This window comes from Panthera tigris, chromosome F2, assembly GCF_018350195.1.
Source record: "Panthera tigris isolate Pti1 chromosome F2, P.tigris_Pti1_mat1.1, whole genome shotgun sequence".
NCBI classification, from domain to species: Eukaryota; Metazoa; Chordata; class Mammalia; order Carnivora; family Felidae; genus Panthera; species Panthera tigris.
In genome coordinates, this window is record NC_056676.1 from 8,595,913 (window position 1) to 8,620,090 (window position 24,178).

Below are 24,178 nucleotides of genomic sequence, written 5' to 3' on the forward strand. Positions count from 1 at the left end.
TCCTTCTCCCACGATGTCATCCTTCACCACTTTCTCCTTCTCTTGCCACCCCCTTCTCCCATGGGTTCAACTCTTGCTTCTCTTCCCATCAGCCTTTAAACTCACCTTAAGTTAATCTGAAGAACACCAAGTCCACTCAACCACACGCAGCTGGCCTCTAGCCCTGTCTCTCTTATCTCTGTTACAGCCCAACTCTCCAGAAGATTCATTTGTGCTCACTGCCTCCATTCTCTCACCCTCCTCTCACTCCCCAGCCTCTCACAATCTCCCTCACATCCCCACCAGCTGTTTGAAGTGATAGTTGTGGAAGTTTTTACTAAATCTAATGGACTCATCTTGTTTGACCCAGTTGACATCGCTCTCATTCCTGCAGTGTTTTCCTTGGCTTCCCTCATTCCACAGTCCCTTGGTTTTCTTGACCAGGATTTGTATTCTTCAGGTTCCATCCAGCCCACCTTGTCTCACTAGACACATGCTCCCTGGGCCATCTCCTCGATCTCTCTGACTGCAATTATCTTCGTGCTGAGGTTCCCATATCTGAGCTCCACTCCAGAGTTCTATCCTGAGAAAGAGGTCTTCTGATCCATTTTACCCCCAGCTATCTCCCAAGTACCTGCACGTGGATGTCACATGGTCACTTCTAATAGGTCAAGCCAGCCCTCCGAACCTTCCCTGGTGTTCTTTGTAAATGCTCTCTCAGCTCTCCAGTGTTCAGGACACCACATCAGGTGCTCAAGACACCTTCTTCCTCCTATTCAACCTATTTACAAATATGGTGGATTCTACCTTCTGAAAACTTCTCACAGCGATAGAATCTCTCCATTCCAATTCCCGCTATTTTAGTTAACATTGCAGTTGTGTCTTGTCTGGGCTCTTGAATTGGTCTTCCAGCCTTCAGGCTTCTCCCTCCCCTCCAATCCGTTTTGAGTACTGTATCTCATCATCTTACTCTTCTGACCAGAACCCCCTAATGTCCTCTTCTTTCTCTGAGGATAAAGTCTACAGTCCTTAGCATAGAATAAATCCTCTGCATGACCTGACCCGTCTTACCTCTCCAGCACTCTCCGTCTCCTCACGTGAATCCCAGGCTAGATATTTCATCCACACCCAATTTCTCCCAGCCCCTTTCACATGCCATGCTCTTTCTCACTTACGAGCTGGACCTTCTGCCTCGAACACTCCTTCACCTGTTTTCTGTCTCCTCCTTAGTACCTCCAGACCCCACCTCCGGGCCCCCAATATAACATATGCTTACTTATATTTCACATTGCTAATGGGTCCTTGGCAAATCCAGGTGAGTGGGGCAAAACATTTAGCTCTGAGCTGTGCAAATAATAAAACAAATACTCACTGACTTGGAACCATGATTTTATCAAAACCATATTGAAATTTACAGAAAAACATCTGATCTACTAAGCATTGCCTTCATCACAGAGCTCAGCTTTCTTCTTCATATGGAACCGCATCCTTAATACACGCTCAAAGAATCCAGTAAAATATGAAGAGTAGTGCAACTGCCAAAAACTTGCAGGGAGATGACTTCAAGAAGAAAACTTCAAAGTTTGCATTTAGAAATCACAACCCTTTTAAAGTTTTACAACTTTTCCCTATAGGACATAAAATTATTCCTCTGTGGGTAATAGTGAGAGCTGTAGTTGCAGCCAAGCATTCTTTACCTTAGGGGCGCCTGGGTGGCTCAGTCAGTTAAGCCTCTGACGCTTGACTTGGGCTCAAGTCACGATCTCACGTTTGTGAGATCAAGCCCCGAGTTGGGCTCTGGGCTGACAGTGTGGAGCCTGCTTGGGATTCTCTCTCTCTCTCTCTCTCTCTCTCTCTCTCTCTGCCCCTTCCCTGCTCACACACTCTCTCTCAAAATAAATAAATAGACATTAAGAAAAGCATTATTTACCTTTTAAAAACCCCACAGAAATATGGTAATTACTATGAACATTTCCTTAAGTCAGTTCATACTTAAGTTGAAGTCATGTTATAGAAATTTGTATTCCTGGGGCGCCCGGGTGGTTAAGCGCCTGACTTTGGCTCAGGTCATGATCTCACAGTTCGGGAGTTCGAGCCCCGAGCCAGGCCTGGAGCCTGCTTCGGGTTCTGTGTCCCCTTCTCTCTCTCTCTGCCCCTCCCTTGCTCGTGCTTGAGTGCTCTCTCTCTCTCAAGAATAAATGAACATTACAAAAAAGAAGTTTTTATTAGTAATGTGTTCTGTTCCTGGTATTTCCTGAAATATTACTTTGGATATTAATATATCTTTACTCAGTGCATCAGTGTATCATTACTCTTTTGGCAATTGACTTTTCTATCAGATTTCTAGCTACCATAACAGATCCTGCAAAAACAAATTGAAAAAAGAAAATAGATGCATGAGTAATTTGTTCTAGAGTAGGATCAAATTTCATATCCACTGAGAAATGGGGGCTGTAGCCCATGTCACTCTGGGCTTCTCACTTTTATAACAGGTAACATATAAAGATATATTTATTGGGGCAAATGTAAACATATATTTTATGGAAAAATAAACACAAATGCTCCATGAATATATGGAAATCTTTAAGGGAATACATAAAAAGCAAAGTACAACACCTAGTTTTACCTATCATTCTGGAAAATGCCCAAAAGATATTAATAATGCCCTGTGTCTGAAGGGAATGAGCAAAAAGGCACCGCCATACATTGTGCAAAGCCGTATGTACAAAGATATGCAGCGCTTCATTGGTTTACAACAACAACAAAACTACAATAAAAAAATCTAGGTATCTATCAGTGGGGTGCTAGATAAATAAATTGTGGTGTAGCCATACATAAGAATCCCACGTGATCATGAAAAAGATTAGCACAGTTCCATAAACACAAAAATAAGATGCCTAAAATGATGTCCTGATATATTAGTGAAGAAAGGAAAGGTGTAGGACATTGTGTGGGGAACAGTATCTTTTTAAATATCTTTTAACATTTATTTATTCTTGAGAGAGAGAGAGAAAGAGACAGAGTGCGAGCAGGGGAGGGGCAGAGAGAGAGGGAGACACAGAATCCAAATCAGGCTCCAGGTTCCGAGCTGTCAGAACAGAGCCCGACACGGGGCTCGACCTCACAAGCTATGAGATCTTGACCTGAACTAAAGTCAGACACTTAACCGACTGAGCCATCTGGGGGGCCCCTTGTGGGAAGCATTGTAACTCGAGTGTGATATACACTTACATATGCGTCAGACGCTGATCCAATAGAGATAACCTTGCACTTGTATTTATACCTGATGCTCAGCCCAGACTGAGCCTGTGTAAAAGACCAACGTAACTCACTTCATCACTTCTTTTTCTTCAGAGTTAGAGGGGTAACATCTCAGCCTATTTCATTGCCTCTGAGAATCTGATGAAAATATTGGAACTCCTTCCCAGAAAAGTCAGGCATAAGCCTATACAAAATTTTATCTATGATTTCAAAGTGAATTCACCGGAGTCCATTCACAGATTTCTGGTGATCCAAAGATCCGAAGCAAAGAGCTCTTTGTTAAGAAAGAACTCGTGGTACCACACCGCACAGAATTCTAGGAAAGCATCATCATCAGATTTGGATAAGCTTGCATACCCTCTTGAGTTTAGTGGGTGTATTGCTCCTCAGATATGCTCTCAAAACCCTGGAGGGCAGGTGAGCACAGTCATAAGGGTACAAGACTCACTAGGGACCTAGACGGGTTCCAGTCCAGTCCACTCCTACTTGGTCTACTGGTACCTTTCATCTGAGAGCTAAGGTAATGGGACTTCTGTCTTGCTCTAGAAGGTTTTCCTCTAGGTGTTGTGCCACTGGGAAGGACAGCCTTGAAGGGCTTTCCTGAAGGAACAGAAGAACAGCTAGAGGATTATTCATTAATGTATGTCTATATGTATTTATTTAGTTTAGTTTATTGACTGTGACAGAAGGAGAGAGAGCAGGGTAGGGGCAGAGAGGGAGGAGAGAGAGTCCCAAGCAGTCTCTTCACTGTCAGCATGGAGCCCGATGCGGGGCTCCACGAACCATGAGCTCATGACCTGAGCCAAACTCAAGAGTTGGACGCTTAACTGACTGAGCCACTCTGGCGCCCGGAGGATGATCTCTTTAAATGCACTCAAGGGCCTCTCACGGTACGACGTCCTGGAGGACAGGATAGCCTTCTAGCGCGGTACAGCACCTGTTCTAGATCGTGTAGCTTACAAAAGCCCAATAACTGGTATATGTCCTTGGTCCAATAAAGCGGGGCGGAGTACAGCACATTTTAGAAACCTTTCATTGCAAATGGGTAGAAGAAAATATTTAGAAGTTAAAGGACTCTACTTTAGTTGTCTGTAAAATTACCGTTCAGAATGTAATTCCCTAATGCAGAGATTTTGGAAACGTAGAAATTAGAAAGGATGAAAGATTTCGGAAACGTAGAAATTAGAAAGGATGAAAAGTGTCTGGTTCCTCTTAGCAGCTGCATCTGCCTCAGACAAACAGATGCTTGCCTCTGGCCTCTCCCAGAAAACGCCTGTGTCGCCTTAGATCACCATCTGGTTGCCTTAAGACCTCAGCAGCCTGATGAGTTCAGTAAAAGTCACGCATTTGAGGGGTTTTTTGCTTTCTTACTGCTGTAAGTTTGGGAGTGGCTCTTTTTCTAGTTCTGTACATCTCAAGCAGGAACTCGATGTCTCTATTGGAGCAGTTTACACAGAAAAAATTACGTGACCCGATTTAAATATCTGAAGGATAATTTTAGCACATATGGAAAAAAATAGAAAGAGCCTGTGGTTGGGCACAAGAGACAGGGAATGAGGCGACCGCAATAACCCACGTAAGAAGTGAATGGTAGACCATACGATCCAGCAATCCTACTTCTGGAAATTTACCCCGAAGGACTGAAAGGAGGGTCTTGAAGAACTGTTTGCACCTCCATGTTCATAGCAACGCTATTCATGGTAGCCAAGAAGTAGAAACAACCAAAATGTCCATTGATAGAGAAAGAAAATGTGGTACACACAGTGGAATATTAGCCTTAAAAAGAAAGAAAATCCTGTCAAATACTACAACGTAGGTAGGCCTTGAGGACATTATGTTAAATGACATGGGCAGTCACAAACTGACAAATACCATTATGATTTCATTTCTGTGAGGTATCCGACATAGTCAAACTCTGAGAAACAGAAAAGTGGCACGGTGGCCGAGGGGCCAGGAGGTGGGGGAAAAGGGAGTTGTTGTGTGATGAATATAGAGTTTCAGTTTTGCAGAATGAAAAAGTTCTGGAGATCTGCTTTCACCACAATGTGAGTATATTTCACACTACTGAATTGCATACTTATAAACAGGAAGATGTTAAACTTTAGGTTATAGGTGAAAGAGGAAAAAAAAAGAAGGGATGGTGGTCTGGACTGGCAGTAATCACGAGAGGGTTTCCTGTAGGAACATGTAGCTTGCCATTTGTGATGGTTAATTTTTATATGTCAACTTGACTAGACGTCTCATGAGGGGCCCAGATATTTGGCCTAATATTATTCTGGGTGCTTCTGTGAGGTTGTTTTGGGATGAGATTGGCATTTTAAAAAAAGTTTTAATGTTTATTTATTTTGAGAGAGAGAGAGCCAGAGCCAGAGTGCGAAGGGGGGAGGGACAGAGGCAGAGGGAGACCCAGAATCCGAAGCGGGCTCCAGGCTCTGAGCTGTCAGCACAGAGCCCGATGCGGGGCTCGAATTCACGAACTGTGAGATGACGACCTGGGCCGAAGTCAGACGCTTCACAGACCGAGCCACCCAGGTGGCCCTGAGATTGACATTTAAATCAGTACACTGAGTAAAGCAGATTGCCCCTCACCCCAACATGGGTGGGCCTCACCCAATCACTCGAATGCCCAAATAGAACAAAAATGCTGACCCTCCCGGGAGTAAGAGGGACTTCCTCCTACCTGACTTTGAGCTGGGGCACTGGCTTTTTCCTGTCTTCAGACTTGAACCGAAACGTTGTCTCTTTCCAGATCTTCAGCCTATGGGCCTACAGACTGGAACTATACCGTTATTGCTCCTGGTTCTCCGGCCTTTGGACTGAGACTGGAACTAATCCACTGGCTCTCCCGGGTCTCTGCTTGCTGACTCACCCTGCAGATCTTGGGACTAGTCAGCATTCACAATCACATGAGCCAATTCCTTACAATAAATTTCATATATTTCAATAAATGTCATGTATATAGAAGTTATTGGTTCTGTTTCTCTGGAGAACACTAACACATCATTATAAAACAGGAACCCAAATTATATAATAACAGCTTACTAATTTAAATGTCTTATACGATAATTTTTATTGGTTTCATTTTTGTGTATACATAGAAAATGTTGAAGACTGAGTGAATTCTCTGCTCATGTTTTTAAAATAATCACAGTCAAATGTGACCACCCGTTTTAACACTTCAAAATACTCCTTTGGGATTCATGATGTAAACAAGAACGCTTCTGTGCTTACGGTTTGTGCTTTCTGCTTAAGTAAAAGGACTTCAGTTCGTCAGCCGGTTCGGCTACGACTCACCTACAGATACTAAGACGCGTTTCTGAACACCATCCGAAGCTTGTCCTTTTTCCCGTGATCCCTCTCTCCCTGAGCAAGTCAGCCTTTGCGTGAGACCAGCCGCCCGGGGAGTGGGGCGCCGCGACGTCCGCATTGCAGGCTGTCAGCACCGGAGCAGGGTGAGGTGGGTGTCCGTGGAGGGGCTGCCTGGCGCAAGGTGCTGTCGCCTCAGTGGGGTGAGGGGTGCTGCCTGGGTGGGGGGCCCCGGTGCCAGGGTGCCGGAGCCCGAGCAGGGTGAGGTGGCGTCACTGCGATGGCAAGGGCAGCCGGGCTTGGGGCGTCCGGCCCAAGTGGAGGGTCTCGGTGCAGGAGGGCACGCTTGCAGGAGGCAGCCCCGAATGAGGTGCCGCAGCCCACGTGGGGTAAGGAAAGAATCCAAATTTCGGTGCCTGGAACCTTCAGAAGCGTCAGGGGCATGACGGTCAAAGGGACACCAAGGAACCGTTCCGGGCTAAATGAGACACACAGGATCTGTTAACTCAATGGGATGCCTGACTGTTATCGGGATCCCTGTGCTCTAAGGGGCAAAATTGGAACGACCGGCAAAACTTGGAGGAGATGTGAGGACTGCACGGAGCTAACGTTATCAGCGTGAATATTCTCATTTTAACGGCTGTATTATGGTTGTGGAGAATGCATTTTTGTGCCGGAAATAATACACTGAAGTGTTTTTGGGGGTGATGGAGTGTCATGTCGACCACCTTTACCCAAACGGTTGACAAAATGTTCTTTGTACTGTTCTTGCAGCTTTTCTGTAAGTTCGAGATTATTTCAAAAGAAAAACAAGAAGAATCTTTAAAGAACATGTGTCAACCTCATTTTCTGGCATCGTGGCAACAAAGGACTGAACTGCGATAAATCGGTCTTCCTGGTTTTAGTGTAATGGTTGATTTCTCCTTCCTCAGTTTTGCTCTTGTGGGTCTTCTTTCATTTTTTTGTAAAGCAAAGTTTAATGGGATTTATCTTTGAAAAAGACTTAAGCCCACAGTGCTGACCTTTTTAGAAATGAAAACACTTGAGGCTTCATAATGCAAATGTGCCAAATTGTAAGTGAACAACTAATGAATACTGTGTGATTAAAAACACCTGTCAAATGCTTACAGGAAAACAATGTCAAAAGTTGTTTCCAAAAAATATTGCGGGGGGGCCTGGGTGGGTCAGTTGGTTGAGCTTCGACTTCAGCTCAGGTCATGATCTTACCATTTGCGAGTTCAAGCCCCGCGTCGGGCTCTGTGCTGACAGCTCTGGGCCTGAAGCCTGCTTCGGGTTTTGTGTCTCCCTCTTTTTCTCTGCCCCTCCCCTGCTTGCACTCTGCCTTTCTCTCTCTCTCAAAAATAAACAGACATTAAAAAATATTGCAATTTTGTAGAACTGTATCTTTGGCTGACTATTTTATTAGTCTTTTGGTTGAGCTTTCAATAGGTCGGGTTCTTACTTTCCTCAAGCTTTGGCTGAAATATTGTGCGAATGCAAGGGTTAATAAAAATGAAGGAAACAAACGTTTGTAATCTGTTTCCTTGAGTGTTCCCTTGGCCAGGTTGTGCCTCTTGACTCTGTTAGTCGGACTTTCTGTGATTTCCTTTCAGTCGCGACTGTGACGCCTGTATATCTTGTCAGAGATACACACAGTCATTCAAACTTACTTAAGTTCGTTTTTTTTATTAACTACCTACTTAAGTGCAAAAATTGTCACCACTCAACTTAGTTGACCTCTAAGCAGAAAAAAAAATGTTTTAAATCTTGTTGTATTCGAGGAACTCTGTACCAGGTATGAGTGAGACAAATTCAAGGGGCCACATTCTCAGATGCATTTCATTTTCTGAAATTCAAATTTATTCAATTTCAAATATTGAAATAGTTCTTACTCTATGCCAATCACTCACCTAAGTACATTAAAAATATTAACTCATTTCATCTTTGAATAACTCCATAAGGGATTTTTAGTATTCTCATTTGATTGGTGAAGAAACTCATATACAAGAATGTAAGGAACATACCTAACCAAAGTCTCAGCTAGAAAAGAGAAAAGCCAAATTTAGAACCCAGATGGTCTGGTTCAGGAGCCCCTACCTTTCAGCACAATGCCACTCTACCGTTCTTGTTAATGACAAATGTCCTATATGGGTTATCTATATAAAACAGATGCTCAAGAAACGTTAAGAATCAGTTAAATCTCAGCTCAGGGTTGCAGCAGACTGAGCACAGATAGTTGCTTCATCTCTGCCTAGAGACCTCACTGAAACTATCATAGAGGAAAACCAAGGAATAAATAACAAAGAAAATGGAAACAGATTTGCGAGTTCAACTTTCTGGAATTCAAAAAAACCAATTTAGTCAAGTTCTTTGGTCAAGGAATTCACAAGGGAAATTAGAAAATACCAGGAGACAAATGAGAATGGAAACACAACACACCAAAATGTATGAGATAAAGTGAAAACAGTACCAACAAGGAAGATTATAGGTGTAAACGCTTACATTAAGAAAGTCTCAGATCAGTAATCTAACTTTACATCTCAACTAGAGAAAGAAAAAGAAACTCAAAAGTTAGCATGAGGAAAATACTAAAGATGAGAGCATACACAAAATAGAGAATAGAAAAAACCCCGATAGGGTATCAACAAAACTAAGAATTGGATTGTTGAAAAGATCAACAAAATTTAAAAACCTTTAGCTAGATTAATTTCAAAAAAAGAAAAAAATATTTAAATAAGTAAAATCAGAATTGAAACCTGGGACATCACAACTAATGCCACAAAACCAAAAAGGATTGGGTCACCTGCGTGGCTCAGTTGGTTGAGCATTGATTTTGGCTCAGGTCATGACCTCAGTTTGTGAGTTTGAACCCCATGTTGGGCTCTTGGCTGACAGCCCAGAGCCTGGAGCCTGTGTTGGATTCTGTGTCTCCCCCTGTCTCTACCCCTCCCCGACTCCGTCTCATAATAAATAAATAAATAAATAAATATTTTTAAAAACTCCAAAAAGGATTATGAGAGAATACTATGAACACTTACATGCCAACAAACTGGATAACCCATAGGAAATGGATAAATTCTTAGAAATACACAACGTACTAAGACTGAATCATGAAGAAATAAAAAATTGAAACAGACTAGTAAGGAGACTAAATCTGTAATCAAAACCTACCAACAAAGAAAAGCCCAGGATCAGATGGCTTCACTGGGGAATGCTACCAAACATTTAAAGAAGAATTAACACCAATCCTCAAACTCCTCTAACAAACCAAAGAGAAGGGAATACTTCCAGACTCATTCTTAAGGACAGCATTACTCCAATAAGACACTACAGGAAAACTACAGACTATATATACAAATATTAAATCTTACCTTACACACCTGAAACTATTAAGTTATATGTCAATTATACCTTAATAAAAAAACCCTACAGACCAATATCCCTGATGAATACTGATGCAAAAATCCTCAACAAAATAGTAGCAAACGAAACTCATCAGCATATTAAAAGGATTACACACCATGACCAAGAGGGATTTTTTCCTGGAATGCAAGGATGCCTTGACCCTCATGTATAGGGTCAAATGATTTTCAATCAGGGTGCCAAGAACGCACAGCGGGGGAAAGGACAGTCTCTTTAACAGATGGTGCTGGAAAAACTGGATATCTACATGCAAAACTGTGAAGCCATATTCAAAAATTAACTCAAAATTAAAGACTTAAACTAGGGGCATCTGGATGGCTCAGCAGTTAAGCATCCCACTCGATTTTGGCTCAGGTCACGATCTCTCAGTGGTGGGGTTGAGCCCCACATTGGACTCTGCACTGAGCACGGAGCCTGCTTAAGATATTCTCTCTCCCTCTCCCTCTGCCCCTGCCCTGCACATACGCACGCTCTGTCTCACACAGAAAAATATTTAAACTAATACCTACACTACAAAATTCCCGGAAGAAAACAAAGTTTCATGACAAGGGATTTGGCAATGATTTCTTGGATACGACACCCAAAAGCATAGACAACAAAAGCAAAGTAGACAAATGGGACTGTACCAAACTTAAAAAAAGCCTGCACATCAAAGGAAACAATCAGCAGTGAATAGGCAACCTATAGAATAGGAGAAAATATTTGCAAATCGCACAATAATGAGTTAAATGTTCAGAATATAGAAAGAACTCCTACAACCCAATAAGAACATAAATAACCTGATTAATAAATGGACAAATAACTTGCATAGATATTTCTCAAAAGATACAGAAATGGCTAACAAGTGTAAGAAAAGATGCTCAACTTCACTAATCATTAGAGAAATGCAAATCAAAACACAGTGTGGTACCACCTCACACCCATTAGGATAGCTACTATAACAAAAAACAAATTAAAAACCCAAAACAGAAAATGTGTTGTCGAGGATGTGGAGACATTGCAACCCTTGGTGAGAAGGTAAATTGGTGCAGCTGCTATGGAAAATGTAATGGAGGTTCCTAAAAAATGAAAAATACAAAGTTATGCCATATGATCCAGCAATCCCACTTCTGAGTATTCACCTAAAAGAATCGAGAGCCAGATCTGGAAGAGGTATTAATACTCCTGTGTTCAGTGCAGCATTATTCACAATAGTCAAAAGGTGGAGGCCACTCAAATGTTCATTGAGGGATAAATGAATAAAATGTGGTATGTACATGCAATGAAATATTCAGCCTTTAAAAGGAAAGAGATTTTGTCATATGGCACAAAGCTGAAGTTTAAGGACATTATGCTAAATGGAGTAAGCCAGTCACAAAGAGAAAATCTGTAGGATTTCATGTCTATGAAGTATCTAAAGTAGTCAAACTCTGGGTATAGTTTGTTTTGCATGATGGAAAACTTCTGGAGATCTGTTGCACAGCAAAGTGAACACACTTAACACTACTAAACTGAAAAAACAAGGTAAATAATTACAAAGTAATAATTAAGAGTCCTGTAGACACTGAAAAATGTGTGTATACAATAATATAATGTTTGGGATTAACTTCAAAATAATTTGAAGGTTGGTTGGGGGAGAGAATGAAGTTATACATGAAAACTGTTGGCAGTTCTTAAAGCTGAATGGATTCATTATACCATTCCCTCTACTTCTATGTTTGAAATTTACCAGAACGGAGGAGTTAAAAAAAAAAAAAAAAACCTCAAGATTATCAAAATGAAAAATTAAACAAAAGTGCTAGATGAGAAAGTCAAAGAAATAATCCCACACTGTGAAATTAAAAAAGACTAAAAGAGCCTGTGAAAGAAAGCTAACAGACATACAGGACCTCCAGGTCACCCAATCAATAGGAGCCCCAGAAAGAGAAACTCAACAAATGGAGGGCAGAGATAAAACAGATACATTTTTTTTTGTCCACCAGATGGACGTTATTGCACTTCCACTACTAGTAGGAATATAAATGGGTGCAATCACTCAAGGGCACCAATTTGGTAACAACTTAAAATTAAAAATTCTGGAATCTTAGGGCAGAAATATCTATTTCTCTTTTATCTCTTCTCTTGTATACATACCTACAAGCTTGTTTTGATGATTGACGTATATTGCAGCAAAGAAGTCTTTGGAATACATTCAATACCCCGAGAACTGGCTGAAAACCATCTGAATTAAGATTCCAATAGTTCACATAATTATGTGAAAACGTAGACTAAGAGTGGAATCAAGGTGGAATCAAAGTGACTTAGACAAAGTCATACCTGAATATAGTAAATGTTCTTAAATAAATGACTAATTCTTCAAATGAGTAATTATTAAATAAATCCTGGTTATTTAACTAAATTCAGGTGCATCCATATAATGCAACATTCATTAAAAGAAATGGTTATGTGCTGCTATAGAAACTTATCCCAGATATATAATGATAAAAATAATTTACGTTAAGTATTCTCATTTGTATTTTTTAAAGAAAGATAGACTTTATATAAAGAGTAGATTATGATTACATACACTTTTATGTACATGAAAAGTTTTGAATAATACAATATTAACAATACCTCTTAGGGTAGGTTCTATGTAAAGAAAAAAAGGCAGTTTACAGAACAAAATGTACGGAAGGATTCACTTCTCTCGTTCTAAAAGTTGAACTTGCTATATAAGTGAACTATACTATTCCTGGAATGAAGTAAATTAATTTGGCTCCTCTTATTTTCAAAAAAATAAAGCTTTGGCCTGGCCAGGTTCTCCAGTATAGTTAGATCTACACATTCACTTTTTTGAAGGAGGATGGTTAGAAAGGCCACGCCTCTGGGGATTCACGTGTACTTCTCTAATGAAGCGTAATTTGACCGAATACCATTGACCAGCAGCGTACCCTGCCCTCTGGGAATCGAGGTCCAGGCGCGAGAAATCTATGCCCTTAGCGAGCCAGTCTTGGTTTGGTTGGAAAATATCCCCTGGAGAAAGGAACACCCATATATGGTCTTGAGATAGTTACTAAGTGTTTTGCACGAGTCCCAAAGCAGTATCTTATCAAGCCCACTTATCCAAATAATGACGTTTGCAGCAGATCTGACTGCTCACGGCCAAGAATTTCTACTTCTACGTTCTCTTGCCTGTTCACTTTATAGCCACAGAGCTTGTACACCTGCACTTAGGAATGTCAGGTGAGGACGTGATCCAGCAAACGCACAGCCAGGGTGGTTTCTCTTGCCTTATGTTTACAGCTCACAGTTGTAAGTACTCTGTAAATCCAAACTCCCAACTTCCAGTGTTTCTTTACATCCCTAATCCATACAAGTTGGCCTCTAAGGCTCACTGGCACCACGACCACTATTTAACCTATCTTTAGGTCAGTACTAAATATCCCAAGGTCCTGCATGGGTTTTGTTTCCAAGTACTACAGATGTTTTTAAATGTTTGAGGAATGGAAGACGACAGCAGTTCCCCAAATTTTAAGTGCTGTGTTTTGGCTGTATCACAGGCTAAATAGCTGTAACTTAAAGACCGCTCCAACTGAGTGGGAAACTTCACAAATGCTCATGTATTACTTACTCTGGCACATCACCTAAAATTCACAACTGTCGTGAAGGCCATAAAGCTGTTTTCAACATCTTCCGATGTACTGAGGCACACTTTTCACAATCAACCTGTTCTTTAGTCCTAAATGACTTCAACGTTTTCACAGAAGATCGTTTTTCAAACAATTCTCAGGATATTGAGTATATTCCAGAGACTTCTATGCTGCAACTTTGATCATCAAAACAAGCTTGTAGGTATTTGTGTGAAGGCCACACATTACCAGGTACTGAATATTAAAATGATCTTAACTGGTAAGTCAACAGCTCTCAGCAGGGGTCCCCAGTGTAGAGAAATCTTCAAGTTGGGTTAGAGGACAGGTCAGGGGCTCACTACTTGGCTTCTGATCAAGAATTCCTTCACTTCTAAACCAAGAACACCAGCCTCTCTGTAAAGAATGGATCACTCACTGCTTGCTTACCCCAGGAACCTTAACTAGACTCCCTGCTTAATTCTTCAAGTAGCATGTTTATGGCCAATGTTTATTAAAGTTACAGTTGAATTTTTTAGTTTCCCAAACTAATTAAACTACCGGAATTTGTGAGTTCATCAGCTTGGCGTAATTCGTTCCTGTCAGTTCCACTCAAATCCCTTCAGTCCAAAATGTTGAGGTCTAAGAGAAGGGTTTTGAGCAGGGAGAGATTTCCATTTTAGGCATGTCCAGTTTGAGCTTGGGAGGTGCACAGGTATCTAGCACACAACTGGATGTATAGAGCAATCTGAGCTCAAGTTCAATTTGAACGCACACAGTTAACTGAAGACAGTGGACAAGATAGTGCAGCAAAGTGAAGGTCTAAGCCCAAACCTAGAGGAAAGGCATTAATTTCATCACTGTTATCCTAGTAAGCATAGCAAATACGATCACGATGACTTTCAGGGCATTTTGTAATTTGCAAAAATGTTTACTTTTGTCAAAATATTTTTGGCAATTTTCTCTAGTAGAAAACTAGACCTATTAAAGATATCCATCTGATTATAAGTTTCAAAAAGCAAAAAATCTCAATACTGGAACATCAGCATTCTCCCGAGACACATTCAAGAAAATAAAGCACTAACAGAGCCTGATAGCTACGTTATCCGTTACTGTGCCAATAATGGTTTGGCTAAATAAATTTGGCCTACAGGACATGCTTTTCACTCCTAAAATTAACTAGTATTTATATATAAACTACATGTCAGCATAGCTCCATGTTAAATGGTCTACATATCAAATCAAAACTCCAAGGACGGTATATAAAATACTTTTATAGATATAACCTAAAGGCTAACAAGTGCCAGGTTTACTTTTTTCAACCCGTTCTTCTAAAATATAAAACACCTGCCTGCAAAACCGCAAATGTTCCCAAAACATCTGTTTACTCTTTAGCCTGGTCTTCAGGAGGAGTAACATTAACTGGCAGAACTTACTGTTTCCCTTGTTACCTACCCACCAGAATACATTAGGTTCTCAAGTCATAGCTGCATCCCAGAAACTTTAGATTTGCAGCACCCTGTGACCCATCAATTTAGAATTTGGGGGTAGGATCCAGACACATCCTTTGAAAAAGCTCCAATATGCAGCCGTAGGTTTGTCAATCCTGAAGATGTCACGCGTTGCGTGAACACAACGCAGTTCTCAAGTGATGTCAAGTGCGAAGGGCTTCCGTGGCCTCTAAGAGGCCTAATGAGAACAAGCGAGACCACCCCAGGACATTCACCTAATTCTGGCCAGTCCACCTGCAAGATGGACTAAACTTCGTGGCACAAATGCATACTGCTAAAATCTGATGGCATTACGAATGAAAGTCAACGAGATTTAACTGATAACCAATTTATTAAAAGGCCGACTTAAGCATCTGCGATGGTGACTTCCACCTCAACGCCTGGCTCGATACTGATGGAAGTAATCTGTTTAACAATCTCAGACGGACTGTGCAAATCAATGAGCCGCTTGTGGATCCTCATCTGAAAACGATCCCAAGTCTTAGAACCTTCACCACAAGGAGTTTTTCTTGTAGTGATTCTCAGAGTCTGCAACAAAAGACAAAGGAAACCAAGCGTTTATGGCTTTACGCTGCTCTCTAAACATGCGGAAGACCGTTGCGCCCGTTCCCTGGGATTACTCCCGGGGGCATCACCCCTCTCCTGGCACCGACCTGCAAGGGCAAGTCCGTGTCCACTCAGCCCGCCCGGTGCCCTTGCGAGCGCCGCACCCACCCAGGAACCCAGAGCAAAACTTCCCCGGCGACCTGTAAACACCCGGTACTCAACGTGGACAAACTCTAACCGCTCTTCTCTCGGGTTGTGTGGTTTTCCCACCCCTCTGACTCATTTCACCTTCGTGGGCATCCGAACCGGTCCTTTCACTTTGAGATTCTTTTCCTTGGCGCCTCTGATCAAGTCGGCACACACTACAGGGAAACAAAAGCATCTTTCAGTTCGTCCCAACAGCCAAAGCAGCCCTAAGAAACCTGAACTGATGCTGGCTCAGAATAGCGTATAAAACTATCATCATAACTCAACACACTTATTTCCTCATCGCCAACAAGGATTTAAGAGGCACCAACAGTTAAGGGGGGGATCCTTCTCATTTTCCCTTTGCAAGTTAAACAACTTGTCACTTGACTTTTCCGAGTCGATCCTGAACAGCAACAAGTCAAATTCATCGTTTTTTTATTTTATTTCATTTTTTTTTGCCCAAAGCCACCGTACTGACCCTTCTCCAGAGATTTTACGTTGCGGCTGGTTAGAGTGATTCTAATTCGGTGAATCGCCACCTCCGGTTCCACGGGGGTCTTCCCGGTGTCTTTAAAAGCCTAGCATTACACAGATGAACACAGGTCTTTTAAAAGCCTAGAAACACGCTGCATCGCGTCTCCCCAGGCTCCTCCACCACTTCAGGAGCCCCTTTCCCGGGTAAGCGAGGCTCGCGCCTTCGCCGCTTCCGCCCAGCCCGGCAAGCGTCCCAACAAGGGACCCAGTCCCGCCACGTTCCGAACCGCGCGGCGCCGCCCCCCGTCTCACCATGGCTGCGGCGCGGCTTCCTGACCGACTTGTTCCTCGGCGAGAGCGAACAGCGGTGAGTCAGGAGCAGGCGCGGGGGCCTCCAAAGCAGCGCTCCGGCCGCGACCGCGTCTTCCTCAAAGAGAAGGGCTTGTGGCCTGCGCGGCACTTATATAGCTGCGCTCCCGTCTGCATCCGGGTCCCGCACGAGTCTCCGCACTGCCCCGGAAGAGGAACTGCCCTCAGGGCTACGGAGGCGGCTGCGCGAGCCGGGGCTGGAGCGCCCGACGAGCTGGCGGGAAAGGTGCGGCTGCGGGCGCCCCCTTTCGGCCGGGAGGAGTCAGAGCCCCGCGAGGTGGCGTCCACGCCAGCGCTGTCACCACCGCGGTCCTTTAACCGCCTGGGAGAGATGACCGGGAGATTGCGATCTAAAACCTGAGAAACTCTTCTGCCGGGCGCCCCTGCCCCTGGTCTCTGCAAAATCAAAATGACTCCTGTGGTTTTTACAGCGCAAATGTTTCTTCCCATACAAACCGAATCACTCGTTCTCTGAGCAGGTGGGTAACATCTCTGAGTGTAACTCACCTGGGTATTGGGAAAAATGACTGACAAGCTGGGCGTGTTGTTTTTAAAGTGAGTAGGCCGTTGTTTTCATAGCCTGAAATACCTTTTCGTGATACTTTGCCTTCTGGCTTCGCAGACCGGTAGAAGCATGTAATCCGTTTCTAGAAAGCACCTGAACTTGGGCTCTTTCCCTCCGGGAACGTGATGCCTGGCTGCTGGGATTATCCTGGAGCGTGTTGTGCCTCCAGAGGCCCATCCTGGCGACCCAGGCTCTCTCCCTAACTCTAAACATGTATCCCCTCTCTGTTCGGATAAGGTAACATCGGAAAAGACCCTTCGGGATCGCCTGAGTGTATGGGACAAAGTACAGTGGAAAAACTTAAGAGCGGTCAACTGACTTGGCATCACTATGTCGTTCTACTTAACCACTCTGCCAGGAGAGAGAGCATAACGAGGACACGTGTACTGAAAAATGGCAGAGTGGTTAAGTAGAACGACATAGGGACGGTGGGTTTTGGTGCAGGGCAGAAGGAAGGGTAAATAACCTCGTTATTTTACAGGTGAACTGTTGGGTGCATGAGACTTCTTTGCTCCGACACACTGAACTGGTGGGCAGAGCTCTGACCCCTCCAGCTAGGGCTCCTTCTTGAGCCCTTCTCTTCTGTTCCTTGAAGGGAAATGATGTTTGAAACTTTCATGAAATAACAGCATTAACTTACTTATTTGGTGATAACGGGGCAGAGCTACTAGCTGGCTTTCTTTGACTCACAAAAATATGTATACTAGGTTTTTCTGCCATTTAACAATTAATTTCAGTGTTAAAATTTGTACCTTTCTAGTTCATTTTATTCTAAAATGGCATCCATTGGCTGTAAAACAAAACAAAACAAAACAAAACAAAAACATATCCGTAGAATTTACAGCAGAAAATCTGAAAACCAGAATTCTTAGTTTACTAGCTGTAATCTAAATGAGACTTTGTAACTTAGGGTTTGACTGTGATGGCGACCAGTAGGAATGCTTAAGTGTATTTGTGATTTTTTTTGGGAACAAATCTGGTCCATCTATTCTTAGGTTTGTTTCCCCTCAAGCACTTGAGAAAGCGGTGAACAAATTAACTTCCTTGACCACAGAAAAGAATTTCAGTATAGGAAAAGGCAAAATGTGGCCCAGCATGTATGAGAATAATTCTTGATGTGACCAGAACTAAGGAAACAGCTGGTTGAGGTAATATTAGAAGGCTGTAGTGAAAATTTACAAAAAAAGAAAAAGAACATAATGAAAACACCGCTACTTTCATTTTTTAAAAAATATAATTTATTGTCATATTGGCTAACATACAGTGTGCTCTTGGCTTTTGGGGGTAGATTCCCCTGGTTCATCGCTTACATACAACACCCAGTGCTCATCCCAACAGGTGCTCTCCTGTTTTCCCCTCTTCCCCCGCTCCCCCCCATCAATCCTCAGTTTGTTCTCTGTACTTAAGAATCTCTTTTGGTTTGGCTCCCTTCCTCTCTGTTTGTAACTTTTTTTCCCCTTCCCCTCCCCCATGGTCTTCTGTTAAGTTTCTCAAATTCCACAAACGAGTGAAAACATATGGTATCTGTCTTTCTCGGACTGCCTTACTTCACTTAGCATAATACCCCCCAGTTCATCCACGTTGCTGCAAATGGAATGATTTCATTCTTTCTCATTGCCAAGTAGTATTCCATTGTAACATCACTATTTTCAAATTTACGTTTAGTTCAAACATTTTGTCGTATTTTTCTCTTTAAAGTTAATAGCTCCTGTAGTCCCCATATTAAAAAAATTTTTTTTTTAATGTGTATTTATTTTTGAGACAGAGAGAGACAGAATGTGAGCAGGGGAGGGGCAGAGAGAGGGAAACACAGAATGTGAAGCAGGCTCCAGGCTCTGAGCTGCCAGCACAGAGCCTGAGACGGGGTTTGAACTCACAAACCACAAGATCATGACCTGAGCCGAAGTTGGATGCTTAACCGACTGAGCCACCCAGGCACCCTGAGTAGTCCCCACATTTTAATTAAAAATGTAATGTTCTAACATTAGATATGAGACATTCATGGGAGAAAAAGTGAAAATTAACAATTTATCCAAAAGAAGAAGAAAATGCAGAATGCCATCCATAATGCCATAGATCAATTACTAGATACGCTTATCCTTTGATGGCTTAATCAAAGGATATGCATATTATGCAAATCAGAAATACTTTGGTGTTATGTAAGTTGCCCTTTAAGGCTATGCTCAAATAGATACTTCTTCCAGCAGTGTGGTGATTACATTCTCAACATCTCTATTCGTAGACTTCCTTTGCTGTTTTTTGTAGGTCTTTTTTTTTTTTAACGTTTTATTTATTTTTGAGACAGGGAGAGACAGAGCATGAACAGGGGAGGGGCAGAGAGAGGGAGACGCAGAATCTGAAACAGACTCCAGGCTCTGAGCTGTCAGCACAGAGCCCGACGCGGGGCTTGAACCCATGGACCGCGAGATCATGACCTGAGCCGAAGTCGGCCGCTTCACCGACTGAGCCACCCAGGGGCCCCTTGTAGGTCTTTTCAAATGATCTTGTGAAGACTTCCTTTCTGTGGACAGCCATCTACTGGTCTTTTGCTGTAATGACAGCGTCATCATAACTTCTCACCAAAGGAAATTCATAGAAGTTGAAAACGACTTCATTCATGGTACAGATGGGTACATTGGTGAAATAATGAAGCCGTATTTTCAAATGAATGTGTCAAGAGGCTGTTTAGACACTGTGTTCTTTGCAGAGTTTATGATCTAAATAAATTCGTCTTAAAACTTCTGTCTGAAATTTAAGAATAAAAACCAGAAAGGGTTGAAAACTTTCTCTTGTGGTTACCCGTGTTGTGTTGGTAGGGGAGTGAAATATGGAGGCAATTCCTTGTGTGCCAGGATTACATGTGTGTGCTTAGAACAGTGCTGGGTGTATGGTGTATTCACATCAATTTGTTTGATCTTCACATCGACCCCCCGGAACGTATTGTATACATGAGGAAGCTGAGTTTAGGTGAGCTGCCCAAGGTCACAGGAAAAGCCGGTGTTTGAACCTGTGTGGTCGAACTCCAGCGTTTGTACTCTTAGCCACTACGCTATGGTGTCTCTCACTTACAGAGCTCTTATCATCATCATTAGTAGTTGTACCTATGTGCGAGGTGTAAAAGCATAGAAAGGCTTTCTGTATTTTACTCTAGCTGAAATCAGAAGTTTTATTGAGCTACTAATGTGTCCACTGTAAGGCAGAATCCTTATTTTCTTGTAAATTTTTTAAAATGTTTATTTATTTTTGAGAGACAGAGAGAGACAGAGTGTGAGCAGGGGATGGGCAGAGAGGGAAGGAGACAGGCTCCCAGCTGTCAGCACAGAGCCTGACGCGGGGTTCAAATTCATGAACCGTGAGATCATGACCTGAGCCGAAGTTGGATGCTCAATCAACTAAGCCAAACAGGCACCCCAGAATCCTTTTTATTTAATTCTTTGATTTTTTCCGGTTTGCAGTTCTGTAGATACCCAAGGCCACTTAACTCTCTTTGCTCTTAAAACAGTTTCACAAAAGTGAGCAATGGACCAGAACTAGGGACACAGATCTTTTCATTGAGAACGATTCATACGGAACACGCATTGGGTTGGTAAGTTTCCACCATATTTAACTGCAGAGCTCGCAGAATTCTTTGTAGGGGTAGAAACTGAATGTCCGATCCACCAGACCTGAGAGTACTTCTCTCCCTGCTTTGTTTCTCCTGTTCCCAGGCCCGCAGGCCTAAAGATTCTAGCATTTCTTGAAATGCAACCTGAAAAATGGGTCTACTTCTGTCGCCTCGTGCCATTTCCTAGTTTTAGCAGATAACCTGCGGAGGACTCCCATGGTCACACTTTTGTGATCCTGATCTCACACAGGGGAACCAGGTACCTATCAATCATCCCCCCCCCCCGGGGTTGTGCTTTTCATGTTGCATAGAATTGGCACAAGTCTTTAGAAAATATTTCTACCATATGCCTCCCTTTGTGAGAAGATTGGAACCTATAGCTTTCACCACACACGAATGCTGCCGCGTTGCCTTTGTGTGGTGGACAGCCTCAAATGTGGCCCCCAGTGATCTCCGCCACCGTGTTATTCGTGCCCCTGTGGAATCCCCTCCTCTTGAGTGTGGGAACATGTGAGTTGCCTCTGAACACGAGAATTTAGCAAAAGTGCTGGGACATTACTTCTGTCAATAGATTAAATGGGGTTCTGACACCTGACTATCTAGAAGACTCTCTCCCTTGTTGGATTTGATGAAGCAAGCCGCCACGTTGCGAACTGCTATAGGGAGGGACCCATGGGGCAAGGAAATGAGGGCAGCCTGTGGCCAACAGCCAGCAAGAACTGAGGCGTCCGGTCCAACATCCCTGAAGAACTGAAATCCTACCGACAGCCATGTGACTTTGGAAGCAGATCTCTCCTTTCAGACGAGACCCAGCCCTGGCCGATACCTTGAGTGCAGCCTTAACAAGAGACCCTGAGCGGAGAGCTTCCTAAGCTGAGCCTGGATTCCTGATCCACAGACCCTGTGAGATAACGACCGTGTTGTTTTCCTCTGCTAAATGTGTGGTAACTTGGTACTCGGCAATAGATCACTACCACATTGGATACACACAACATGTTTGAACTGATGAAATGAGCTGCAAAGGGGCACGTAGGAGTCCCCAAAGGGCGACCTGAAGTGATATTTGATCATCATCTCTCGGCCTTTTGGCTAAGATCAAGTGAAGTGATATTTGATCAGAGGGTGTTGAACCGCTTTGCCCATGTCGTTGCGGGGAATGCAGAATCATAGGCTGCTTGCGTAAGAGATACCTGTTCTTCAGAGTTCCTTCCTGTTGCCTTTGTGAACTGTTGCTGGCCTGTCAACGGCATGGAGGCTGCCTTTTCTCGTAATCACGAGGCTCAGGGTGTTCCTCCGGTCAGCTTGTCCCCACGGGTATCTCTCAACTGGCCCTGTGTGGTGAGGAGTAACTTTCGAGTAGCTTCACTACCTCCCTTAATGTTCTTTAGAGCCAAACTCATAATTGTAATTTGAAAGATCTTTATTCTCTGCTGGTAAACTAGCCATTTGAAACATACTTCAAGTTTAGACATGGTCTTATTTCTGCTTTCTTTTTTTTTCTTTTTATTTATTAACAAAAAAAATTTTTTTTAACATTTATTTATTTGTGAGAGACAGAGCAAGATAGAGCACGAGCAGGGGAGGGGCAGAGAGAGACACAGAATCTGAAGCAGGTTCCAGGCTCTGAGCTGTCAGCACAGACCCTGATGTGGGGCCCAAACCCACAGACTGTGAGATCATGACCCGAGCTGAAGTCGGATGCTTAACTGACTGAGCCACCCAAGCAACCCTCTTTTTTTTTTTTTAAGTGTATTTATTTTGAGAGAGAGAGCATGAGGGAGGGAGAGAGAGAGAGGGAGGTAGAGAATCCCAAGCATGCTCCGCACTGTCAGCACAGAACCCAGTGTGGGTCTTGAACTCACCAACTATGAGATCATGACCTGAGCTAAAATCAAGAGTCAGGTGCCTAAACAACTGAGCCACGCAGGCGCTCCTTTTTCCACTTTCTTTTATTACGTCGATTCATCGCACAGATCTTTATGGATTGACACCTATGTCTCGGCAGTTACAGGCACTGGGAATACGATGGAAAACGAGACCCTTGTTTTCATTCCTGCCTTACGGAGCATGCCTTTTAGTGGAGGAGACGGATAACTGGCTGTAAAATAAGTGGGAATTTCAGCGGTGATAAATTCTATGAAGAAAACAGCACAGGATATGTGCATAGAAGCTGTGGGGTCTGCAAGGGCCTCCCGAAGAGGCACATCCCTCGCGACCCCTGGTTGCAATCTACGGAAATTACTTCTGGATCACTTTAAGCAAATTAAAATGTGGCAGGGCTGCAGAACCGGCTTCGGAGGGTATGCTGTGGACACAGTGCCGCAGTTGTCCCGGGGCTGAGCCCTGATGTTGCAGTGTCCTCTTGTGACCCCAGCTGTGCTGCCCCGTGGCCACTGGACAGTGTATCGAAGCCCCTGCCTTGACGACCGCTGGAAACCGGATCCATGTGCCGCTGCAGTCGTCGCTCCTTCCGGATTCGGCCCGGTTCCTTGTTTCTCGATGCCAACATCTGATGGGCAGAGCCTAGCTCGTGTGGCCGCGGCCAAGTTGCCGGGAAAGTGATATCTGGCATTTTCAGCTGTGTAGCCAAAGAGAACAGCAAGTGACTCTGGAGGTGTCACTGGGCAGAGGATGGGATCACAGGAAGGAGCCAGCGAGGGAGTAAGCTGGGGGAAGAGCTTCTTAGTCAAAGGGGACAGCAGAGTCCCCAGGGGAGAAGTAACCTTGTTTGTGAAAAAAGAGAAGACGCAGCACGGTGGATGAGAAAAAGGTGAACGGAATTGGAGTCAAGGAGAGGGCAGAGCCGGGTAACGTGCCTTGCAAAGTAGGATTTGGAGCCTGGGTCTTATTCTAAGTGCAACAGAAAACTGCTGCCCATATTAACTTCCTACGGCTGCTGTCAAAAATTACCAACATGTGGCTTAAAACAACACAAACTTATTCCCTCACAGCTCTTGACAGGGATGGTTCCTTCTGGAGGCTCTGAGGAAGAATCTGTACCTTGCCTTCTCTCCGCTTCCAGGCCTCTCTCCTACCAGGACGTGGCATTCCTTGTCCTGTAGACTCATCACACCAGTCTCTGCTCTGTCTTCACATGGCCATCATCCTGTGCCTCTGAGTCAAATGTCCTTCTTTCTAAGGGCACAAGTCATTGGACTTGGGGCCCACACCAAATCCAGAATGATCTCATCCCAAGGTCCCTAACTTAATTGCGTCGACAAAGACTCTATTTCCAAATAAGTCCACATTCACAGGTACTGGTGTCAGGGCTTCGACATATTTGGGGGACATTACTTAGGACACCACCCAAGGGTTTTTGTCCGGGGAGGGCTACGATCTGATTTGTGTTTTGAGGAGATGAATTGTA

General features: G+C 43.4%; 1 protein-coding gene, 1 long non-coding RNA gene and 1 other non-coding gene across 3 annotated transcripts; 1 reads left to right on the plus strand and 2 right to left on the minus strand.

Annotated features, from left to right (window-relative positions):
- Window positions 1-5,182: 5,182 nt before the first annotated feature.
- LOC122234876 lies at window positions 5,183-7,729 on the plus strand. Its single transcript, XR_006212841.1, has 3 exons — window positions 5,183-5,285; window positions 6,493-6,697; window positions 7,321-7,729. It is a non-coding gene; the product is annotated as an uncharacterized LOC122234876 (long non-coding RNA).
- Window positions 7,730-15,378: 7,649 nt separating this feature from the next.
- RPS20 (ribosomal protein S20) lies at window positions 15,379-16,687 on the minus strand. The gene is given in 4 exon segments (NM_001290591.1): window positions 15,379-15,592; window positions 15,899-15,972; window positions 16,278-16,377; window positions 16,586-16,687. Coding segments are annotated over 4 exon segments (360 nt in total). The 5' UTR covers window positions 16,589-16,687; the 3' UTR covers window positions 15,379-15,409.
- LOC122235175 lies at window positions 16,042-16,105 on the minus strand. The gene has a single exon (XR_006213309.1). It is a non-coding gene; the product is annotated as a small nucleolar RNA U54 (small nucleolar RNA).
- Window positions 16,688-24,178: the final 7,491 nt, after the last annotated feature.